We start from the raw sequence: 18,284 nt of genomic DNA on the forward strand, positions 1-18,284 counted from the left end.
ATAAAAAAATATTTGAACTATTCATAAGAGATATTTTAAAGTGAATAGTGTACGAAAAGCTTGCATTATTCTTTCTTTCATTTCTCTGAGTTTTGGTAAAAACTTCACCACTGACCAGACGGTTTACAGTTTTGATTGTGGAACCACTGATTTGGCCCAACGTTAGGCAACAGCTGGCTCTGTCCCTGCAGACTGCTGGCTTGGGCCTGGAGTCCTGGCCTTATTCCCAGTATCCAGACTGATATCCTTTGGGGGACTGGGGAGGAGTTCCAGGGACCAATTATTGCACATGTGCCATCCCCAACCTCCAACTATGACCGAGCCTGCCTTGCTTTAAATAATATACTTTTCTCTGATTTTAAAAAGAAAGACATGCTCGATGCAGGAAAGCTGGGAAAAAATGGAAAGTACAAAATTTATCTCCACTCAGAGAGATATAAAAATTTACTGATACACAGGGGGAACAAAAACACTTTCCAACCTAAAAATCCTAGAGGGACAAAACCCAGCACATCTAAAACCAAAACGAAGCCTGACACAATATTAATTGAAAGAATAACTAAATCTAAATAATTGCAATAATTTCTCATAGATGATCCAAGAAAACTCATCAAGTCTTTTTTATTTTTATTTTTTGATAACCAAAATGGCTAATATGGTAAGTCTTCCAGGCAAAAAATATTTCTTGTATTTTTTTCCCTTGTATTCCTTGTATCATTTTTTTCTCTTTTAAAGTTTATAACTGCCAAGAACAATCATTTAAGAAACAAGGATTATTTACTTTTTCTAATTAGTTTTTATCACATTTTACTGTCTAAATAATTTACATAAGTTGAGTCTTATTATTAAACTGCCTTAATGATACATATAATATAATGATCTTTAAAAACTGATCTGGCAGACTCTCATGATTTCAAAAGACATGCCTCTAGCAATTCCTAAGAAGCAAGGTTTAAGTTATTGAATTATTTCACATTCACTCCTGGTCACCTAAATGAGAAATACCTTAAAATTTATATTCAAAATAAAAAATTGAGAATAATTTCTTAACCTTTGTGGCATACAATTTTAAAGTCAATAACTCATCACTATTTGCTATGAAAATATCATCTGTATCTTCTGCTCTGCAGGGCTGTTTTAAGCCCCTTCAAGCAGTTTACCAAATCTATCTTTCCCTTTAAGAAACAAACATTCAAAATAATCTCTGACAAACTGAAAGAATAAAAATGTCTTTTCTCTGGTTCTTCTTTGTCTAAATATTTAACTCATATATGTCTTTGTTTCCTCTGATGTTTCATTATGTTTACTGAACTTTTCTATAAAAATATAAGCTCACTGTAGCTTTTTGAAAATAAGCATCATCCCTTTTCAAAAATCACTTCGTTCCTTTGATGGGACAGCTGGCTGCATCTCAGTTAAGTCTTTACTTGAATCCCACCCGCAACCTGCACCTATTCCTTTGCATTTGCTTATTTCTCTCCAACTCCAGCGTCTAATCTCCTGGATAAAGCTGCCATGCACTGTGTCCTGCCGGTGTCGTGGTGAGCCTCCTTTGCTCTGACTTAGCCTATGTGAGTTTCCCACCTGGCACATGACAGAGAGGCCTAGGAGTTGCCTCTGGCCCCAATGTCCACACATATTCTAATTAGATTTTTCTTTCATCGTGTATGAACATTTTTCTTCTCAACCACTCCCTGGGACTCAGCTCTCTTCCTTCTCTCACTTTCTCTGGAATTTGTCATTAAGATGGCCTGATTTTGTCCCCTTAGAATCATTCCCTTTTAACCCACATATACTTACTGACCACAGTCTTTGTTTGCTTCTGTGCCTACTGTGTGTGAGTCATGCGCTGTGTGCTTCGTATGTGTCATTTCCACTCTTCACAACAGCCTGCGAGCTGTGTGACTTGGACAAGTTACACAACCTATAAGCCTCAGTTTCCTCATTTAAAATGTGAATAGTAACACCAACAGGAGTCTGCTTTCTACATTCTATACCATACTGCCTTTCTTACATGGTTGTTTTATTTTTCTATGATATCCCTGACACCACCCAGCATGCAGTTCACTGTGTAATTAGACCTCAACACGTACTTACTTGGTGATTGTGATTTACTACTTATGTAGTTAGTTACTACTTATTCACTACTAAGGTAGTTATTTAGTACTTATTCAATTATTTTCCTGAGTTAGTTCTAAGAAATGAATCAAATTACATTTAAAGTTTAGTAAGGGGCTGGCCGGTTAGCTCAGTTGGTTAGAACATGGTGCTGATAACACCAAGGTCCAGAGTTCAATCCCTGTACCAGCCAGCTGCCAAAAAAAGTTTATCATGAGCAATAATTCACATTAAGGAACCAATGCAACAAGACAATATTTTAATTTATTTTTTGTATTATTTTTGCGTAACTCTCCAGGTCCTTTGTCTATTTTTTAAATGGACTGTTTATCTTTAATTATTGGCTTGTATCAGTCTGCCCCCACCTTTACTAAGGCATAATTGACAAATAAACAAGACGTTATTTTTAAATGTCTAATATTTGTAAAGCCTAATCCTGAGAACTCTACTACTGAAAAGCCCTGGATAACTGTATTTCTGTTGTCTGTTCATTTTTTGTTAAAACAGACTTGTTAGAAATCTTACCAAATTTTAATCTACTTTCTTGCTTTAGGAAAAATAATCTGCTGGACACACCTGCATCCTGCTTTGACGAGTGAGGACTTTGCAGCATCTCCAGGTCAGGATTCGGAGCATCATGGAGTACGCTGAGGACACGGGAGCCGGGGGCCAGCCACGTATGCACTAACCCGGGACTCCACTCCCAGGGGGTTTCTTCTCCCAGGTCCAGATAGAGTTAATGCTGTCCTGTAGCTGAGGATCACTGTTAACCAGAAATTTTTTGGCCAGTGTTCTTGCAACTTCTGGATCCTTTACTCAAGGGACAAAACTTGAAAAATGACTTCAGCCAGGTTTTTCACCACTGGGACAAATGAGATTTCCTATGCACACATGTATCTTCTTTTTTTTTTTTTTAATATGTCACGAGATTTATATTTGTGTCACCAATTTGTTTTTCAGCCTTATAATTCTCACACAGGCTATGCTCTTAAGACGTGCTACCTCTCCAAAACAGTGCTGCCTGGGCAGCCACTTAAAATGAGAGCTACCCTTTGTTCAATTCAACTTTTACGCCGGTATGTCTCTTTCAGGGCTTGAAATAGGCAAGAGATCTGCCTCCCAAAATATGTGTGAGGAACCAAATTAGCTGCACGTTAGATTCACCTGTGGAGCTTTTGAAAATCTAAATGTCCAGGCTGTACACCATACCTGGGGGTGGGGATCAGAGTGTCTGGAGGTGGGAGCCAGGCATTAGTATTTTTAAAAGATCCTTCGGTGATTCCAAAGTTCAGCAAAGTTTGGGAACTGATGACATATGGAATTGCACATGTAAGCAATTTGTAGCATATTACCTAAAGGACTTAGCTAAACTTACAGAACACTTGAATTCACAGACCTCATGATATTTACATTTAAAATGCTTCAACATTATAATGGTAAATTATTTCAAAAAAAGAAAAATAGTCGGTGAAACTGAAAATTGTTCTGAAATCTGAAATATTGCCAAATACTGCAACCCATTCCTTTTTAGGAGGAGAACATCAGGAACATTTATTTCCAGCTTCAGAATCCTTTTACTAAGTACAGAAGCAAAAGAAATACTGCAAAACGAGGAAAGAGAGGATATAAACAAAGAAAAACTAAAATGATTATTTACTAAGAATTGCAAATGCTCATTTTCTGGGTACTCCACAAAGTTCCATTCTCTGTTCCTAGGACTTTGTGTAATTCACAGGGACGTGACGGTGGAGGGCTCATGCTTTTAATTTATCAAAATAAACCTGAGTGTTTCTTTCCCCAGCCCTCAGTGAAAGCTGAGACTTTACCCATCTTTATGAAAAAAGCAAGAAAAAGAAAAAGAAAACATGTCCTAGCAGTGAGCTTGCCCACCTCTTGAACTGTTTGTTCTATGGTTGAAATGTCCCTCCTAACTGATCAGTTCTTATTCAACAGATTCTCGTGTGTTTCGAGGATTATGTCAAGGGAGGCTCCTGCTGCCTGTCTAGTAGAGAACAATTCACAACAACAAACACACACTAGACTTGGATGAATTACCCTCCCCACAACCTGCGGGCCTGTTGGGGTCATTCAGTTCTTCAAACAGTCCTGTTTCTATAATTTCTTCCTGCCATGCTATGGGAACAGCACCTGTTGCAAATCTTTGGAAGAACTTCTTGTCTTTGTCATCAAATTCCACCCCCCGAACCTCAGAGAAATCATCAATTTCATCGATGTCTTTGGCATAAACCACTGAAGGGTCCGGCACAAATGGGGGTTCAACCAGGCCGGCTTCTAGGCGAGGAAAGTTGATGGTTTTGAAGAAAGAGTGGTTCCTGGGATCATCAGACTTTGCTCTGTGAAGAAAGGAGATGATCAGCTTGAGACAGAGTTAACAAACCAAAATAGGAAATGTTCTAACAATATAAAGTGTGTTGAAAGAAAAGCATTCTTTTCTTATAATGCATTTCATTTTATTTGCCAAGAGGATATAATGACATAAAGAATAACTTTAAAAAATAATGTTTAAAATCACCCCAAATTCCACTCTACATAGACAGTAGCATTTTCATTGTTTACAGACAGCCTTTACACGTTTATGTAATTTTTAAAGAGTCAAGCATTTGACATGACTTTTACACTTGGGGTTTCATGAAAGCCCCAGGAAAATTACATGGGGCCAGACCTGTTTGCCTGCAGCTTCCAGTCATTGCCTCTTCAAAGTCACACAGAACAAAGCAAGCAGATCTCTGTTCCCATTTTAAAAGATAGTGCTCATATCTCCTCATTTGTAATATGACATGATTTCTAGGAGCCTCACCCACCTTCCCAACTGCCACAATAATCTTGGTTGTATTTCTTTAAGGACTTATGTGCAAGACTATGGTTAGGGCTGGCTGGTTAGCTCAGTCAGAGTGCAGCCCTGTAACACCAAGGCCAAGGGTTCAGTTCCCTTTACCAGCCAGTGCAAGAAAAAAAAAAAAAGAAAAAAAAGACTATCGTTATTATTATCAAACCCTCCTTCCCTATGCTAAATATTATTACAGTATTTTTTGGATCTCCATACTGGCCAGCCACCAAAAAAAAAAAAAAAAAAAAAAAAAAGAAATTATTCCAGCATCTACCTTAGAATAAGAGAAAAAAGTATGTTGCCAACTATATAACCTCTACTATTAGTTATCTATTGCTGTATAACAAATTGCCCTAAAATGTAGTGGCTTAAAACAACAAACATTTATTATCTCACAGTTTCTGCAGTTCAATAATCTGGACATGGCTTCAGTGGGTGTCCCTGGCTCAAGGTCTCTCGCGAGGTTGCAGTAAAGCTGTTGGCCAGGGCTCTGGTCTCATCTGAAGGTCTGACTGAGGGTGGGGGAACTGCTTCCATCCCTCACCATGTGAGCCTTTCCACAGGGCTGCCTTGTATCATCGCAACTGGCTTCCCCAGGGCAAATGATCCGAGAGAATGACCCAGAGAGAGAGGAAGAAGCACATCCAGGACAGAAGCCACAGACTTTTTATCCCTAACCCTGGCATCGCTTCTGCTGTATTCTGTTTGCTAGAAGCAAGTAAGTTAGTGCAGCCCAGAAAATAAGAAAAAAATGAAGAAAAAAAAAAAAAGTGCATCCCACACTTAAGGCAAAGGGATTACACAAGGGTATGAATGCCAGGAGGTGGGACCACAGGGAACCATCTTAGGGGCTGTCTACTACATTTCTCTTGGTTCCTCTTAATTCCAGGCTTTAACAAAACAAGAAGAGTACCATTTGTGGCATTAGATTCAAAATGATTTTTTCTTTTTCTTTCTTTTAAAAATGTGAATAGATTTCCCTGTCTGATTAAGAAACGCTTTCCTTTTGGAAGAAGTCAATTTCTGTTGTAAATCAACCTTAATACAAGTTAATCACATTCATGGTCTCTCCTTTCACATTTTCCATTCCAGATATCAAAAAACCTTTTGAAGGGGGCTGGCTGGTTAGTTCAGTTGGTTAGAGCACAGTGTTATAACACCAAGGTCAAGGGTTTGGATCCCCATACTGGCCAGCTGCCAAAAAAAAAAAAGTAGGGGAAAGAAAAGCTTTTTGGGAAAGGCTTGAGGGCTTACCTCACACACGCCCTTCAGAGACTCCCCACCATGTCAGCTGATAACTGCAGCAGACTCTGCCCAGTAAATGACTAGAGGTTAACACAGTAATGACACTGCTAATAACAAGAACGAGAATAACTTAACGTTTATTCAGGCCTACTCTCAGCTAACACAATGTGTTACACTACTATATCTAACCAGCACAACAACCCTGTCTGTCTCTAATGCCTGTATTTTTAACCTCTTTACTTGCGTCTGCATTCAAAAATAATTGTGTGCCTGAGGAAGCCAGAGAAGATAGGTGAATTTCTCAAAGGAAGAGTTGTAATCAAATTGTATTATGGAAAAGAGAAACTCAATCAGAGGCATCTGACGTCAGCCATTCCTTGGATCTTTGTACCGTGATGCAGGCCTAGCCCCATCCAGAAAGGTCCATCCAGGACTTCTTGGACTTTTCTCACTGTGTATGAGAACCACATCACGAGGTGCCACAGCTGTCTCTTTACTTCCAAAAGCCACTAAGTCTCCGTCAACTGAAAGGGAGGAAAGTGCAGGCTTACCTTCTACCCAAACCTACTGACCTGATGTCTGTGTGGTTCACATCTTGTAGATTAAGAGCCTTGAAGGAGACTTACTGAGATGAATTGAAGCTTCAAAGACAGATTTTTTAAAAGTCAGGCTTACTGAGGTATAATTTACAGGGAATCATTCACCTTTTAAAGCTATGGGATGGATTTTAAATGCGGCAGAAGTACAGAGCTGGAATTTCACCCAAGTAGATCAGGAATGAATCCCAGACTTGTATGTCTCAAAGAGAATGAAGGAGGTGGAATGGGAGACTAGGTGCCACAGGAGAGTGTCTATCATCTTGATGACTACCAGCAGGCATGAACACACTGCCCCAGGGGCCAAAAGGGCCCTTAAAATAGACTCTGAGCAGGTTTAGTGTGGGTACATGGAGAGTGCCCAGGAGCTTTGCAACCTCAGGACACTTGGCAGGCTGGTTTTTACATCAGATGAACAGTTCTCAAATAGCATTTTAAGCAATTCAGGCCCAGGTGGCCTTGGTTTGTCAATCCGGGATGGCTGACTACAGCCCTTTTGCAACTAATTATGAAAGACAAGGGAACCATGGCCACTTTGAGGTTTTCTTTACATTCTGAACAACCCAACTCGGTGCCCTGGGAGAGCAGAACCCATGCCTTATACCTTTTCCCAAGAAACGTCTGTGGTTGCTGATGCTACCAACGAAGACTAGGCTTTCCAACCTCTATTCTTTACTTGTGTGTTGGGACCACTGCAAAGACAATGACTTTGATCTTTTGTGCTAGCAGCTCTCACTGCAGCTCTGTCATTAGAAATAACAGGAAGATTATTTTACTCTAGCATTTTTCCCTGGCGGCTCTGTGCGGGCTCTTTCGGCCTATCATCAGGCACTGCATTTTGGATAGATAGGAGAGGCTGTTGATGGAGGCAGCCTCTTTCATAACAGCCAAACCAGCAGCTGCAAGGAAGACTTCTGTTCATCATAGTAGAATATATTTCAGAGCAGTAAAGAGGCTCTTGTGTTATCAAAACCCACAACAGATTACAGTGGATTTTCTTATAAAGTTAATGAAACAAAGATATCACCTGCCCATACATGAGGACCCCACTGTGGGATTTAGTCTGTGAAGTTCAGAGGGTATTGGCAAGAAATTGGGTACTGGAAAAGAGTTTTCAGACTTTCATGGTTATTTGCTCTTGTTCTAATGCACTGACTGATCTAAATAAAACCTGCAAAAAACTTAAGTGGTCTTCATCTTTTGTTTTATTGAAAAGCATCATAGTCGACCCTGTCTGGAGCTCCTGTGAGATGCTCAGAAAAGTTTTTGGCTTCTCTGCAAAATTAACTCCCAGACTCATAAAAGCAGAGTGAAATCCTCTGCAGCGATGTGCAAGGAAGGTGAAGGGTTTTTAGTTTATTTCAATTGCTTGTGAACACAACAGAGAGGGCCTTGACCTCTCCGCTGTGTAACGTGCTCTCTAGGCATTTACCTTGGCTTTGGAGGATACCCACGACAGTCCATACTTTATCATTGAATGAATTTTTTAAAAATTCAGAGTTGGAATGAAAATGTTGGTTTTCTCTTCCACTGAACAGCTGTTTTTTATGTGCCCTTTCTCTAATGTTATAAACAGTTTTATTCAAAACAGTCACAAGATGCTTTATAAAAAAGGCTTTGCTTGATGAAGCAGCTTCAGGCAATGAACCAGTGCTTTAAGGTGGATCTTCCTGAAGAAGTTTGCTGGTATTTCATCTTATAAACCCAAGTGTGCTTATAAAGTACTGAGATAGATTTCGATCAGCTGTGGATTGAGGCACCCAAGCAGGTGGTGTTCCCTTCAGGGATCAGGGAAGTCTTCTGAAGAGACTGTTGGCTTCCCCTACTGACTGACCCACTGTTCCTCCGTCCTCTGATACTCCCTGAACTTGAGAATCAGGACATAGAGATTGTCGGGGATTGTCCCTCCCTCCTGGACACACAGAAGACAACACAAGCCTGCCCCTTGCCCTTAGGCAGGATCCTTCTGTGACAGGATCACAGAAGCGTGTGTGAAGTGATGGGTGAACTGTGTCACTTCCTGGCAGAGGCAGTCAAAATCCCTGTAAGTTCTCCGTGCTCTCTTCTCCTGCCACAGCAAGTGGAAGCCACAAGTGAAGTTCCAATGCAGCTGTAAAGTAGAAGCAGCCTGCCTGGGTCTCTGAGTCACTGCTTGGAAGAGAGATACCCTGGAGAGCCGCTGGACCCATAATGGACTTTGTGTGAATGAGAAATCATCTTTTTTTATTTTAAGCTCTGAGAGTTTAGGGTTTGCTTGTTATCATAACAGCCTATTCTGACCCTACTAATACAAAAACGTTGGACTCTATACAGGAAAATCAGTTCCACATTTTACTTCCAAATACTGTAGAGTTCTACCTAATTTCAAAATACTAACTTGGTTATCTGTCATGCTTTGAAAGTTGTTACAAATAAATTTTGTTTGGCTATTAAAAAAAATCAGGTCAGAAATTCAGAGCTCACCTCCATTCTTGCACATTTTGAGCTCAGGTGGCCTTGTTCTAGAGCCTTCAATGGCAACTACTTGGAAGATTTAGAGTAATTTGGGTGCCTAAATTCTGGTGTTACGTTCAAAATTGTTCATACCACTTTATGGTTGTAGATTTCATATTTGTATATGTATATATTTTTAGATTTTGAAAATTCAATCCAAGTAATTTAAAACATTCAAGCTAATAGTTTAGTAGAAATATTATCTATCTCCCTTAAACAAATTAATTACTATCACTTATTGAATAATTCCTAACAGACATTATATCTACCTTTACAAATTATATCTAAACTTCAAAATTTCTACTATATTAGAAATTCAGTAGAAATGGGTTCTACGGGGAAACAGAACCAACAGGATGTTAAAGGGGTCCAGAATGTGGCACTGTGACATAAAAATTATTTTGACCTGAAGGGATTTGAGATCCAGCAGATGTAGGTTCTGAACTCCCCCATTTGCCTAAAAGCAGAGTCTTTCAAAAGATCTCATCTTTCATAAATTCTCTCCCCAGGAGTTTCACAAACAGGGAAGATCAACTCTTATCACTGGAGACAGAGGAAGTCAGCACCACACCTAAACAGACATATCACGAAACTATCATACCTTCTATCTATTCTTCTGAGGATCCATTTATCTTTCCTAAATGTCACTTGTTTTCCTGTAAGTGACCTCTCTCCCCACCCCACCCCCTTTAAGAAGTCATTTGTTTTCCCCTACGTGCCCTTCTCCCTCTCCCCGTCCTCTACTAAGATGTTATATATATGCCCCAAATTCTGTCTCCTAGTCACATTTTTCTGTGCACTCCCACCTATGTACCTGAATAAAAATCTGTCTTTTCTCTTACTAATCTATGTTTTGTCAGTTTAATCTGCAGGCCCCCAAATAAAGAACATAAGAGTGTAGAGGAAATTTTTTCTCCACAATAATGTGTGTATATGTATATATGTACATATGTAGAGAGAGAGAGAGAGATGGATTTATCTTTTTTTTTTTTTTTTTTTTTTTTGTCGTTTTTTCGTGACCAGCACTAAGCCAGTGAGTGCACCTGTCAGTCCTATATAGGATCCGAACCCGCGGCGGGAGCGTCGCCGCGCTCCCAGCGCAGCACTCTACCAAGTGCGCCATGGGCTCGGCCCAGAGAGATGGATTTATTGTAAGGAACTGGCTCATGTGATTGTGGAGGTTTGGCAAGTTCACAGTCTTCAGGGTAGGCCAGCAGGCTGGAGTCCCAGGAAAGAGCTGCAGTTGGAGCCCAAAGGTGGTCTGTTGGCAGAATCCCCATTTCCTCTGGGGAGGTCAGTCATTTCCTTTCTTTCTTTTTTTTAAAGTTTATTTACTTATTAACATATATATATATATTTTACATTCTACGATGTTATGGAGCAGTTGGAGGGGAGGGAGAGGGGAAGGGGAAGGAAATACGGTGGCAGGAGGAGGAAGGAAGAGGGGCTGAGTTGATGCCTATGTCACCCCCTCATTTCTGCAGGGGAGATCAGGAGGCTTCCGGCGGTGCCTTGGTCATTGCTGGGCTGGATGCAGATGTCAGGGGGGTGTGGCCGAGGCCCTCAGCCCCCCCACTGCCCTTGCTCAGGAGAGCCCGGCTGTTTCCTGCCATGGTTCAGTGGTTGCCACTGGGCTGGTTGCAGGTGTCAGGGGACATGGCTGAGGCCCCCAGCCCGCCCCCCCACTCTGGTTTGGTAGCCCAGGGACTTCTGGTCCTTCTAGGTTTTATAGGTGTTCTTTTTGATGTGAGACCTTCACTAGTTAATATCAAACTTTGTCTCTGGTTGTGGGTATTTTATTTTTCCTTTCAGTTCTGTGTTAGATTATTGGCTGTTCCTATCACTTAAACTCTGCACTGGAACTAATTTGTTGTCCTTTGCTTACTTCTAAAATGGGGGAACTTCCTGTGGAGACCAGTACTTGAGCTCTGTGGTTGAGCTAAATAAATTGCTGCTTTGCTACTGATTCCCTAGGGAAGGCTTTTTGTGCAGCTCAGGTTTTATGGTTGACTTTATACGTACTTCCAGATCTCATGAGATCCGGTGCACCTGGGTTGTATAGAAATTCTGCCCTGGACCTGAGTCTTTTCAGCAAACTGCACCCTCTGAAGTTCTTTATTCCCAACCAGTCTCCACTGAGTGATCCTACACTGACTGGGGGGCAGATGAGCTGTCCTTGCTGTGCCCCAGTGTTCTCCCAGTGGGTCCATCTCCCCCACCACCTGTGCTCTAAACATTTCCCTTGGGATGGACCATGTGCTGGTCCCTTGTGATGACTTACTGGTCTCTGAGTGGCTCCTTTTTTCAGTTGTTTTGGCTCCTCGCTCCTATGTGGGTCCACAGGAACCCTATTAGAAGTCTTGCTGGCCTGGGGGCCACCAAGGCCCTCTTCTCCCCTTCCACCTCCAAGCAACTTCATCCAAAGGGCACAGCTGCAGCTTTTCCTGGCTCCTGCTCTGTGCACTCAGCAGCTCCAGCCTGGAAGCGGCCAGGGCTCGAAATGGTAAGAGCGGTTCTTTCTTTCTCTCATTGTGGCTTCTCCCATCTTCATGCACTCTGTAGGTCTCTCCTCCTCTTCCCCTGAGCTCTAGCAGCCCCAGCTTGGCTGTTGTTGCTTTTTAATAGTTGTAAATTGGTTGATTTGTGGGAGACAGTGACGCTGAGGACTGTCTATTCTGCCACCTTGACTGGAAGCCCATTTTCTATTAAGGCCTTTAACTGATTGGATGAGGCCCACTCACATTATGAAAGGTAGTCTGCTTTACTCAAAGTCTACTCATTTAAATGTAAGTCTCATCTAAAAATCTGCACAGAAACATCTAGCATAATGTTTGACAAATATCTGGGTACTGTGGCCTAGCCAAGTTGACACATAAAACTAACTAACCATCATATCCACAGCCCCCTGCCCCCATTTTATATATGAGGATATTGAGACTCAGAGAAAGTAATTCAATCGCTTGAAGCAAAATGATCATTATATAGCAGAGTTGGGCCATGAATCCATATCTGTGAATCTAAAGCCCTCAATTTTCTCCCTATATAACATAGTCAGTCAGCCACTGCCAAGGATATTTTCACAGGCCAACTTTTACTTATTTTCCCTTCCAAAATATTTTGATCTTATTATTCCATTGTAGGAACAAAACTCGGCTTTCCTCAAAACTAATTTCAACTGTACTTAATAGCTGGCAACATCTTGTGTACTCACTAAATGTCTGTTGAATGAGTGATGCTATTTTATAGGAGATATTTGAAAGGAGCAGAATTTTCCAGAGCTATGACTATCAGTACCAATAATTTTTTTTACAAGTTTTTATTTTAATCATTTTTGATTAGATAATTCATGCACATGGTTCAAAATTCAAAAGACAATAGGAGTATATAGTGAAAATTCTCATTTGCATTCCTGTCATCAGCCCCCGATTTCCCTTCATCAGAGGCAACCAAGACTATAAATTCCTTGTATACTCTCCTTAAAATATCCTATACAACTGTTTGAATCATGTATTCTTCTTTTCTTCTTTTTTTATGCAAGCTCTTTTGCACCTCATTTTTTCGCTTTAAAATATACTTCGAGATTGTTCCATATCAAGTGCCCATAGCATTCAAAAGTATCAAAAACTTATCCATATATTATGCAAATGATAATAGGAAGATAATAATACTTCATTCTAAGATGGTCACAAGACTGGCTGGTTAACTCAGTTGATTAGAGCACAGCCTTATAACAGCAAGGTCACATGTTCAGATCCCCATACCGGTCAGCCACCAAAAAAATAAATAAATAAGACTGCAACAAATCTAAAGTGTTTTTCAAATGCCTGTGGACAATGCTGACATTAGTAATCATCTCCATTATACAGTAGTTTACCTGCTTCCTAAGCGTTGCTCTGGTTGCTTAGCCAAGAAGAGTCTGCAAATATCTTTTGCTTCCTCTGTGAAGTTATCATGTTGGAATTTGACCTCCTCTTTCAGAGTTCTTTCCTTTAGATCCTCTTTACTGACCTTTTCCTTGTAATCTTTGAATGGTGTTCGCCCAGCGATCATTTCATAAATACTGCATCCCATTGCAAACCAGTCCACAGGATAGGAATAACCCATCTTTTCCACCAGGATTTCAGGAGCCATGTAACCATTGGTTCCAGCCTGTAACACCCCCCCCAAAAAAACAAAAGAAACAAAAACACAAAGGTGAGTGTAGCAGACACTGATGGTTTCCTACCCAATACCCATTCTCCTTTTCTTCTCTTGTTCAGGGAACCCTAATTTGTTTGCGGTGGCAATGCGTGTAAACTATTCTTTCCCTGCTTTCCCAGCAGCCTCTGGTGCAGTCAGAGGAGGTCATGTGATCCATTCTGGCCAATGAGCATAAGAGTTGTTGGCTGGCGTCATTATAAAAGGGACAGATGTAGCTGCTCTCGAAGTGGAAAAATCGCTTAGCCTGCCTTAGTCTCATTACCTCATCACCTCATCTTTAAGATGGAAAGTTTAAAGTGGATACCTCTAAAATCCCCTAAGCTCTGCCTCTTTTTTTTATTCACAGATAACAGAAAACTAGATGCATATGATTTTTTTAAGGTCAAGCACTTTATTATTAATATTGAATGTTCATATAATATTAGTCTATGATGTTTCTTACTGTTTGCTATGTAACGACATTAACATCATACATCTCTGCCTGTCTGTTTCTGCATTAAACAATTAACACTGTCATTTTAATCAAGAAAATTCCACACATGAAATTTCACTTAGCATTCATGACTATGTATTGTAGCACACTTTTGCCAACAATATATGCCAAATGATCACTGGGTTAAAAGAAAAAAAAAAAAAATATATATATATATATACACTCACACACACACATAATTGTGGTAAAGTACACATAACATAAAACTTACTATCTTAACCATTTTTAATTGTAAGTTCAGTAGTGTTCAGTACATTCATATCATTGTGCAACCAATCTCCAGAACTCTTTCCATCTTGCAAAACTGAAACTCTATACCCATTAAACAACTCCTCATTTCCCCTCGCCCTAGCCCCTGGCAACACCCTTCTACTTTCTCTCTATGAATCTGACTACTCTGGGTACGTTGCAATATTGGAATCATGCAGTATTTGTCTTTTTGTGACTGCATATGATTTTAATACATCTAGTCATTCAGTGGATATTTAATGAATACCTTCAACTTAATTAATAATTAAATTTAATGAATACTTACAGAATTCCTTGTAATTATAAGGTATTTATTTACATTACAATGTTTTCACAAAAGCTATAGCTGCTTTTGATTAAAGTACAACCTCTGTAGCAATTAAAAATGGAAACAAGACATAAAAATGATAATTTAAATTATAGGCAGAGGTGGAAAACAGATAAATGTGCTCTGTAAATTGACTCAGACTTTTGGGAAAGCAATGTAACATACAGCAATGGAAAGAGGTATCAAACTGTTTCTGTTCTTCGACAAGGTTATTCAAATTTGGAGTATGTACCTCAAAGAAATGACTCAGGAGAAAGAAAAAGAAATCTATATTGAGATGTTTTATAGCTCCATTATTCACAAGCTGGAAACACCCAAAGGTTCATCAATAAAGACAGTAGGGCTGTCCAGTTAGCTTAGTTGATTACTACGTGGTGTTATAACACCAAGGTCAAGGGTTTGGATCCCTGTACTGGCCAGCTGCCAGGAAAAAAAAAAAAAAGACAATAAACCAGAACCTATTGTTAACACTGAGAAGTTTATATATACAGTGGTCATCACACATTGGTTACAACTGTGCATTTCAGTACATCAAAAAAGGTTGGAAAGCATTTAGCTGTTTATTAGGTGATTTTTTTTTAAGTCTAATTGCTTGAGTACATGTTTTTTACGTGTTGTGCTTTAGGAATATAAATTTCATGAATAATTTTTTTTTTTGGTTTTGTTTTTTTCATCAATAATTTCAACATGGATCACAACAATGAAAAAACATAAATGATCCACAATAAAGAGTAATTGGCCTGTGCAAGAAAATTCTGGAAGTGACTAGGATCTAACAGACTGGGCATGAGTCAGCATGAACTGCTGTTTTCATAGAAGCTGGTATATAATTTGGGTGACCATATGTTTTGGTTTGCCTGAGACAGTTCTGGTTTACATCTGTTGTCTTGGCATCTTGTCTAGTCTTGCATTTGTGCAGACAAAAGGGTCGTGTAGGCGCAGGATACAGTCTTACTCATCTTTGTATCCAAACCCAGGCACTTACCCCATGGCCTCACTTGGTGCATACCCAACAAAATGTTTGTTAAATAAATAACAGTATAGATGGTGAACAGATGTTTTCCATTCACTGTCCAGCAAACATTTATTGAGCCATGCAATGAGTTCTGAGGATACAAAGACAATGAGTTCCACAGATATGAAGACAAGTAAGGCTTGGCTCCTGCCCTTGAGGATTTAGAGACTGGTGAAGACAAACAGGTTAAAAGGTTAATTCAATAAAGAAGAGTAAATGCCATAATAGGAGCATGAAACAAGTGTAAGGAGGCGAGAGAGAGAGAGAGAGAGAGAGAGTGTGTGTGTGTGTGTGTTAGAGATACTTCACTGAAGAGCCACAGCTGAGCTGAATCATGAGGGAAGACTCTGACACACCTAGACGGTATTCAGATAGTGAGCATGTGCAAGACATGAAGTCAGGAAGAATTTGGAGTGTGCAGGGAACTTCAAGACATTTGGCATTTCTGAAAGATAGAATTTGTGGGCTGCTGTGGTGAAAGGGGACACTGGAGAGAGAGATGTAGATGAGACTGAGAAACTCAATATGCCAAGGTAGCAAAATCCATTCCGAGTCTCCTGTTCCCCTTGCCTTCCTCTGCTATAGAGGCCAGATGGCTAAAGATACCATCTCCCAGCCTCTTTTGCACCTAGAGAAACCACATGAGGTGATCTTCATTAGAGAGGTATGCAAGTTGAAGGTGCTGAGGGCTGGGAAAAAGGGAAGTGAGCTTACTTGGAAATACATAAAAATTAGAAGATGGATTAAATGGATGATGGTCAGGTAGACATACGATAAATGCAAATCTAGTAAAATGTTAATGGTATACAATGGACTATTGTTAGGCCATAGAAAGGAATGAAGTACTGATACATGCTCCCACATGAATAACCTTGAAGACATTATGCTAATAGAAAGAAGCCAGTCACAAATGACTATATACTGTATGATTCTATTTATATGAAATGTCAAAAATAGACAATTCCATAAAGATGGAAAGTAGATTAGTGGTTGCTCAGGGTGTGTGTGGTGGGGAGGGGAATGGGAGTGACTGCTAAAGGGTATGGGGTTTATTTGGGGGGTGAAGAAAATTACAATTTTTTAGTATTATCTAATATCTGGACATGTTTATACTTCCCTAATTGTCCTATAAACTTTTTAAAGTTTGTTTGTTTAAAGTTGGATCCAAATAAGTTTCACACAGTGTGACTGATGGATACGTCTCTTTAATTTCTTTGAATATATAGGTTCCTCCTCTGTCTTTTTTCTCTCCCCCTCCCCATACATTTTTGTTGAAAAAAACTGACTAAACTGTAGTGTTCCCACAGTCGGATCTTGCTGACTGTGTCCTTGTGGTGTCACTGAACTTGTTCCTCTGTTCTTTGCATTTCCTTTAAAGTGACAGCTAGACCTAGAGGCTTATTCCTTCTACTGAACTGTTCATTTTTGCAAATATGGCTTTTATTGACATATAATTAACATACAATCATACATACAGATCTTAGATAAGCAGTTCAATAAATTTTGATGATTTAATACACCCATAAATACCACCCAAACCAGATGTAAACCATGTCCCTCTACCCAGAAAATTCCCTTGTGCCCCTGTCCAGTCAACTCTCCTCCCCACTTCTTAGGCAACTACTTACTGATTTGTTGCCATAGATTAATTTTGTCTGTTCTTGGATTTCACGTAAATGGAATTGTATGATAGGTACTCTTTTGTGTCTGACTTTTGTTTAACATAACAAATTTTTGAGATTTATCCATGTTGTTCTGCATATTTACACATTTTTTATTTCCAAATGTCCCTATTGCTCTTCTCTGAATGTTACTTGATTTATAGCATTTGTTCTTTTTTCATGAATGCCATATTTTCTCTTAAATCCCAAAATACATTAATTATAGGTTTTAAAAAATGTTTTCTTCTACTCCCTGCATTGTTCCTGGTTTCTGTAAGTTTATTTCTTCCGTTTGTTTTAGTACTATCTTTCCTTTTGGAGGTTTTTTTTTGGTTTTTTTTTTCAAGTGACAAGTATATGTTAATATTTAAGAATGAAACACCAAAAAGCTGGCCAGAAGCTATGCGGGGGCCCAGCTTGTCAACTGACGGGCATCACTCCACGGTGAGTGTGCCAAATCACTTTACTGGGAGACCCTAGTACTCCACCTGAGAGATGTCTGCCTCTCTGTCCTAACTCAGGGAACTGAGATGGGGAAGGAACTGAGAGGGTCTTCCAGTATGCAGTATTTTACTGCCCATAACTCTTATTTGGGCTTCATGTTTCTTAGTCCTGTTTCTCTCTGGTTTAATCTCTTCTGCAGGAGCAAGAGAGGCATGAAAAAAGACTATAAACAACATCCAAATGAAGTTAAGACAGTGGCAATCACTAAGTGCTATTCAGCAACAGTTGTGAGCTCACTCCATGTGTGGAACTCTTCCAAAGAGCAAATTTCAGAGGTGAGTGATGTTAAGGATTATAATCCCTAATGAAGATACAGATAAACATCAGTTGCTCAGTAAAAGGTGTAGGGTGAAAAGTGGACAACATATCTCGTCTTGAACAAAGGATTGTGAAACACATGCTGGGAGAAAAACTGGAAATAATATGGATGACATTGTGCTTATTACATGCTCAATATTTTCTTAAGTGCTTTATGTGAATTTCTCATTAAATCTTCAAAATAACCCTATAAAATGGCAACTATTTTAATCCCCC

General features: G+C 39.7%; 1 protein-coding gene across 2 annotated transcripts in view; it reads right to left on the reverse strand.

Moving 5' to 3' along the window:
- Positions 1-819: 819 nt before the first annotated feature.
- GRK7 (G protein-coupled receptor kinase 7) overlaps positions 820-18,284 on the reverse strand; it is a 37,259-nt gene continuing 19,794 nt past the window's right edge. Inside the window, exons 3-4 of one of the 2 annotated variants that reach the window (XM_063114505.1) lie at positions 13,175-13,449; positions 820-4,472 (exon numbers count right to left, since the gene is read on the reverse strand). In XM_063114505.1, coding sequence (XP_062970575.1) covers positions 4,136-4,472; positions 13,175-13,449 — 612 coding nt within the window. In that variant the 3' untranslated portion in view covers positions 820-4,135. Of the gene's footprint in view, positions 4,473-6,220; positions 6,500-13,174; positions 13,450-18,284 lie in introns of those variants that run through there. The other variant, XR_010024886.1, reaches the window with a different exon arrangement.

Source organism: Cynocephalus volans, chromosome 11, assembly GCF_027409185.1.
Source record: "Cynocephalus volans isolate mCynVol1 chromosome 11, mCynVol1.pri, whole genome shotgun sequence".
NCBI lineage: Eukaryota > Metazoa > Chordata > Mammalia > Dermoptera > Cynocephalidae > Cynocephalus > Cynocephalus volans.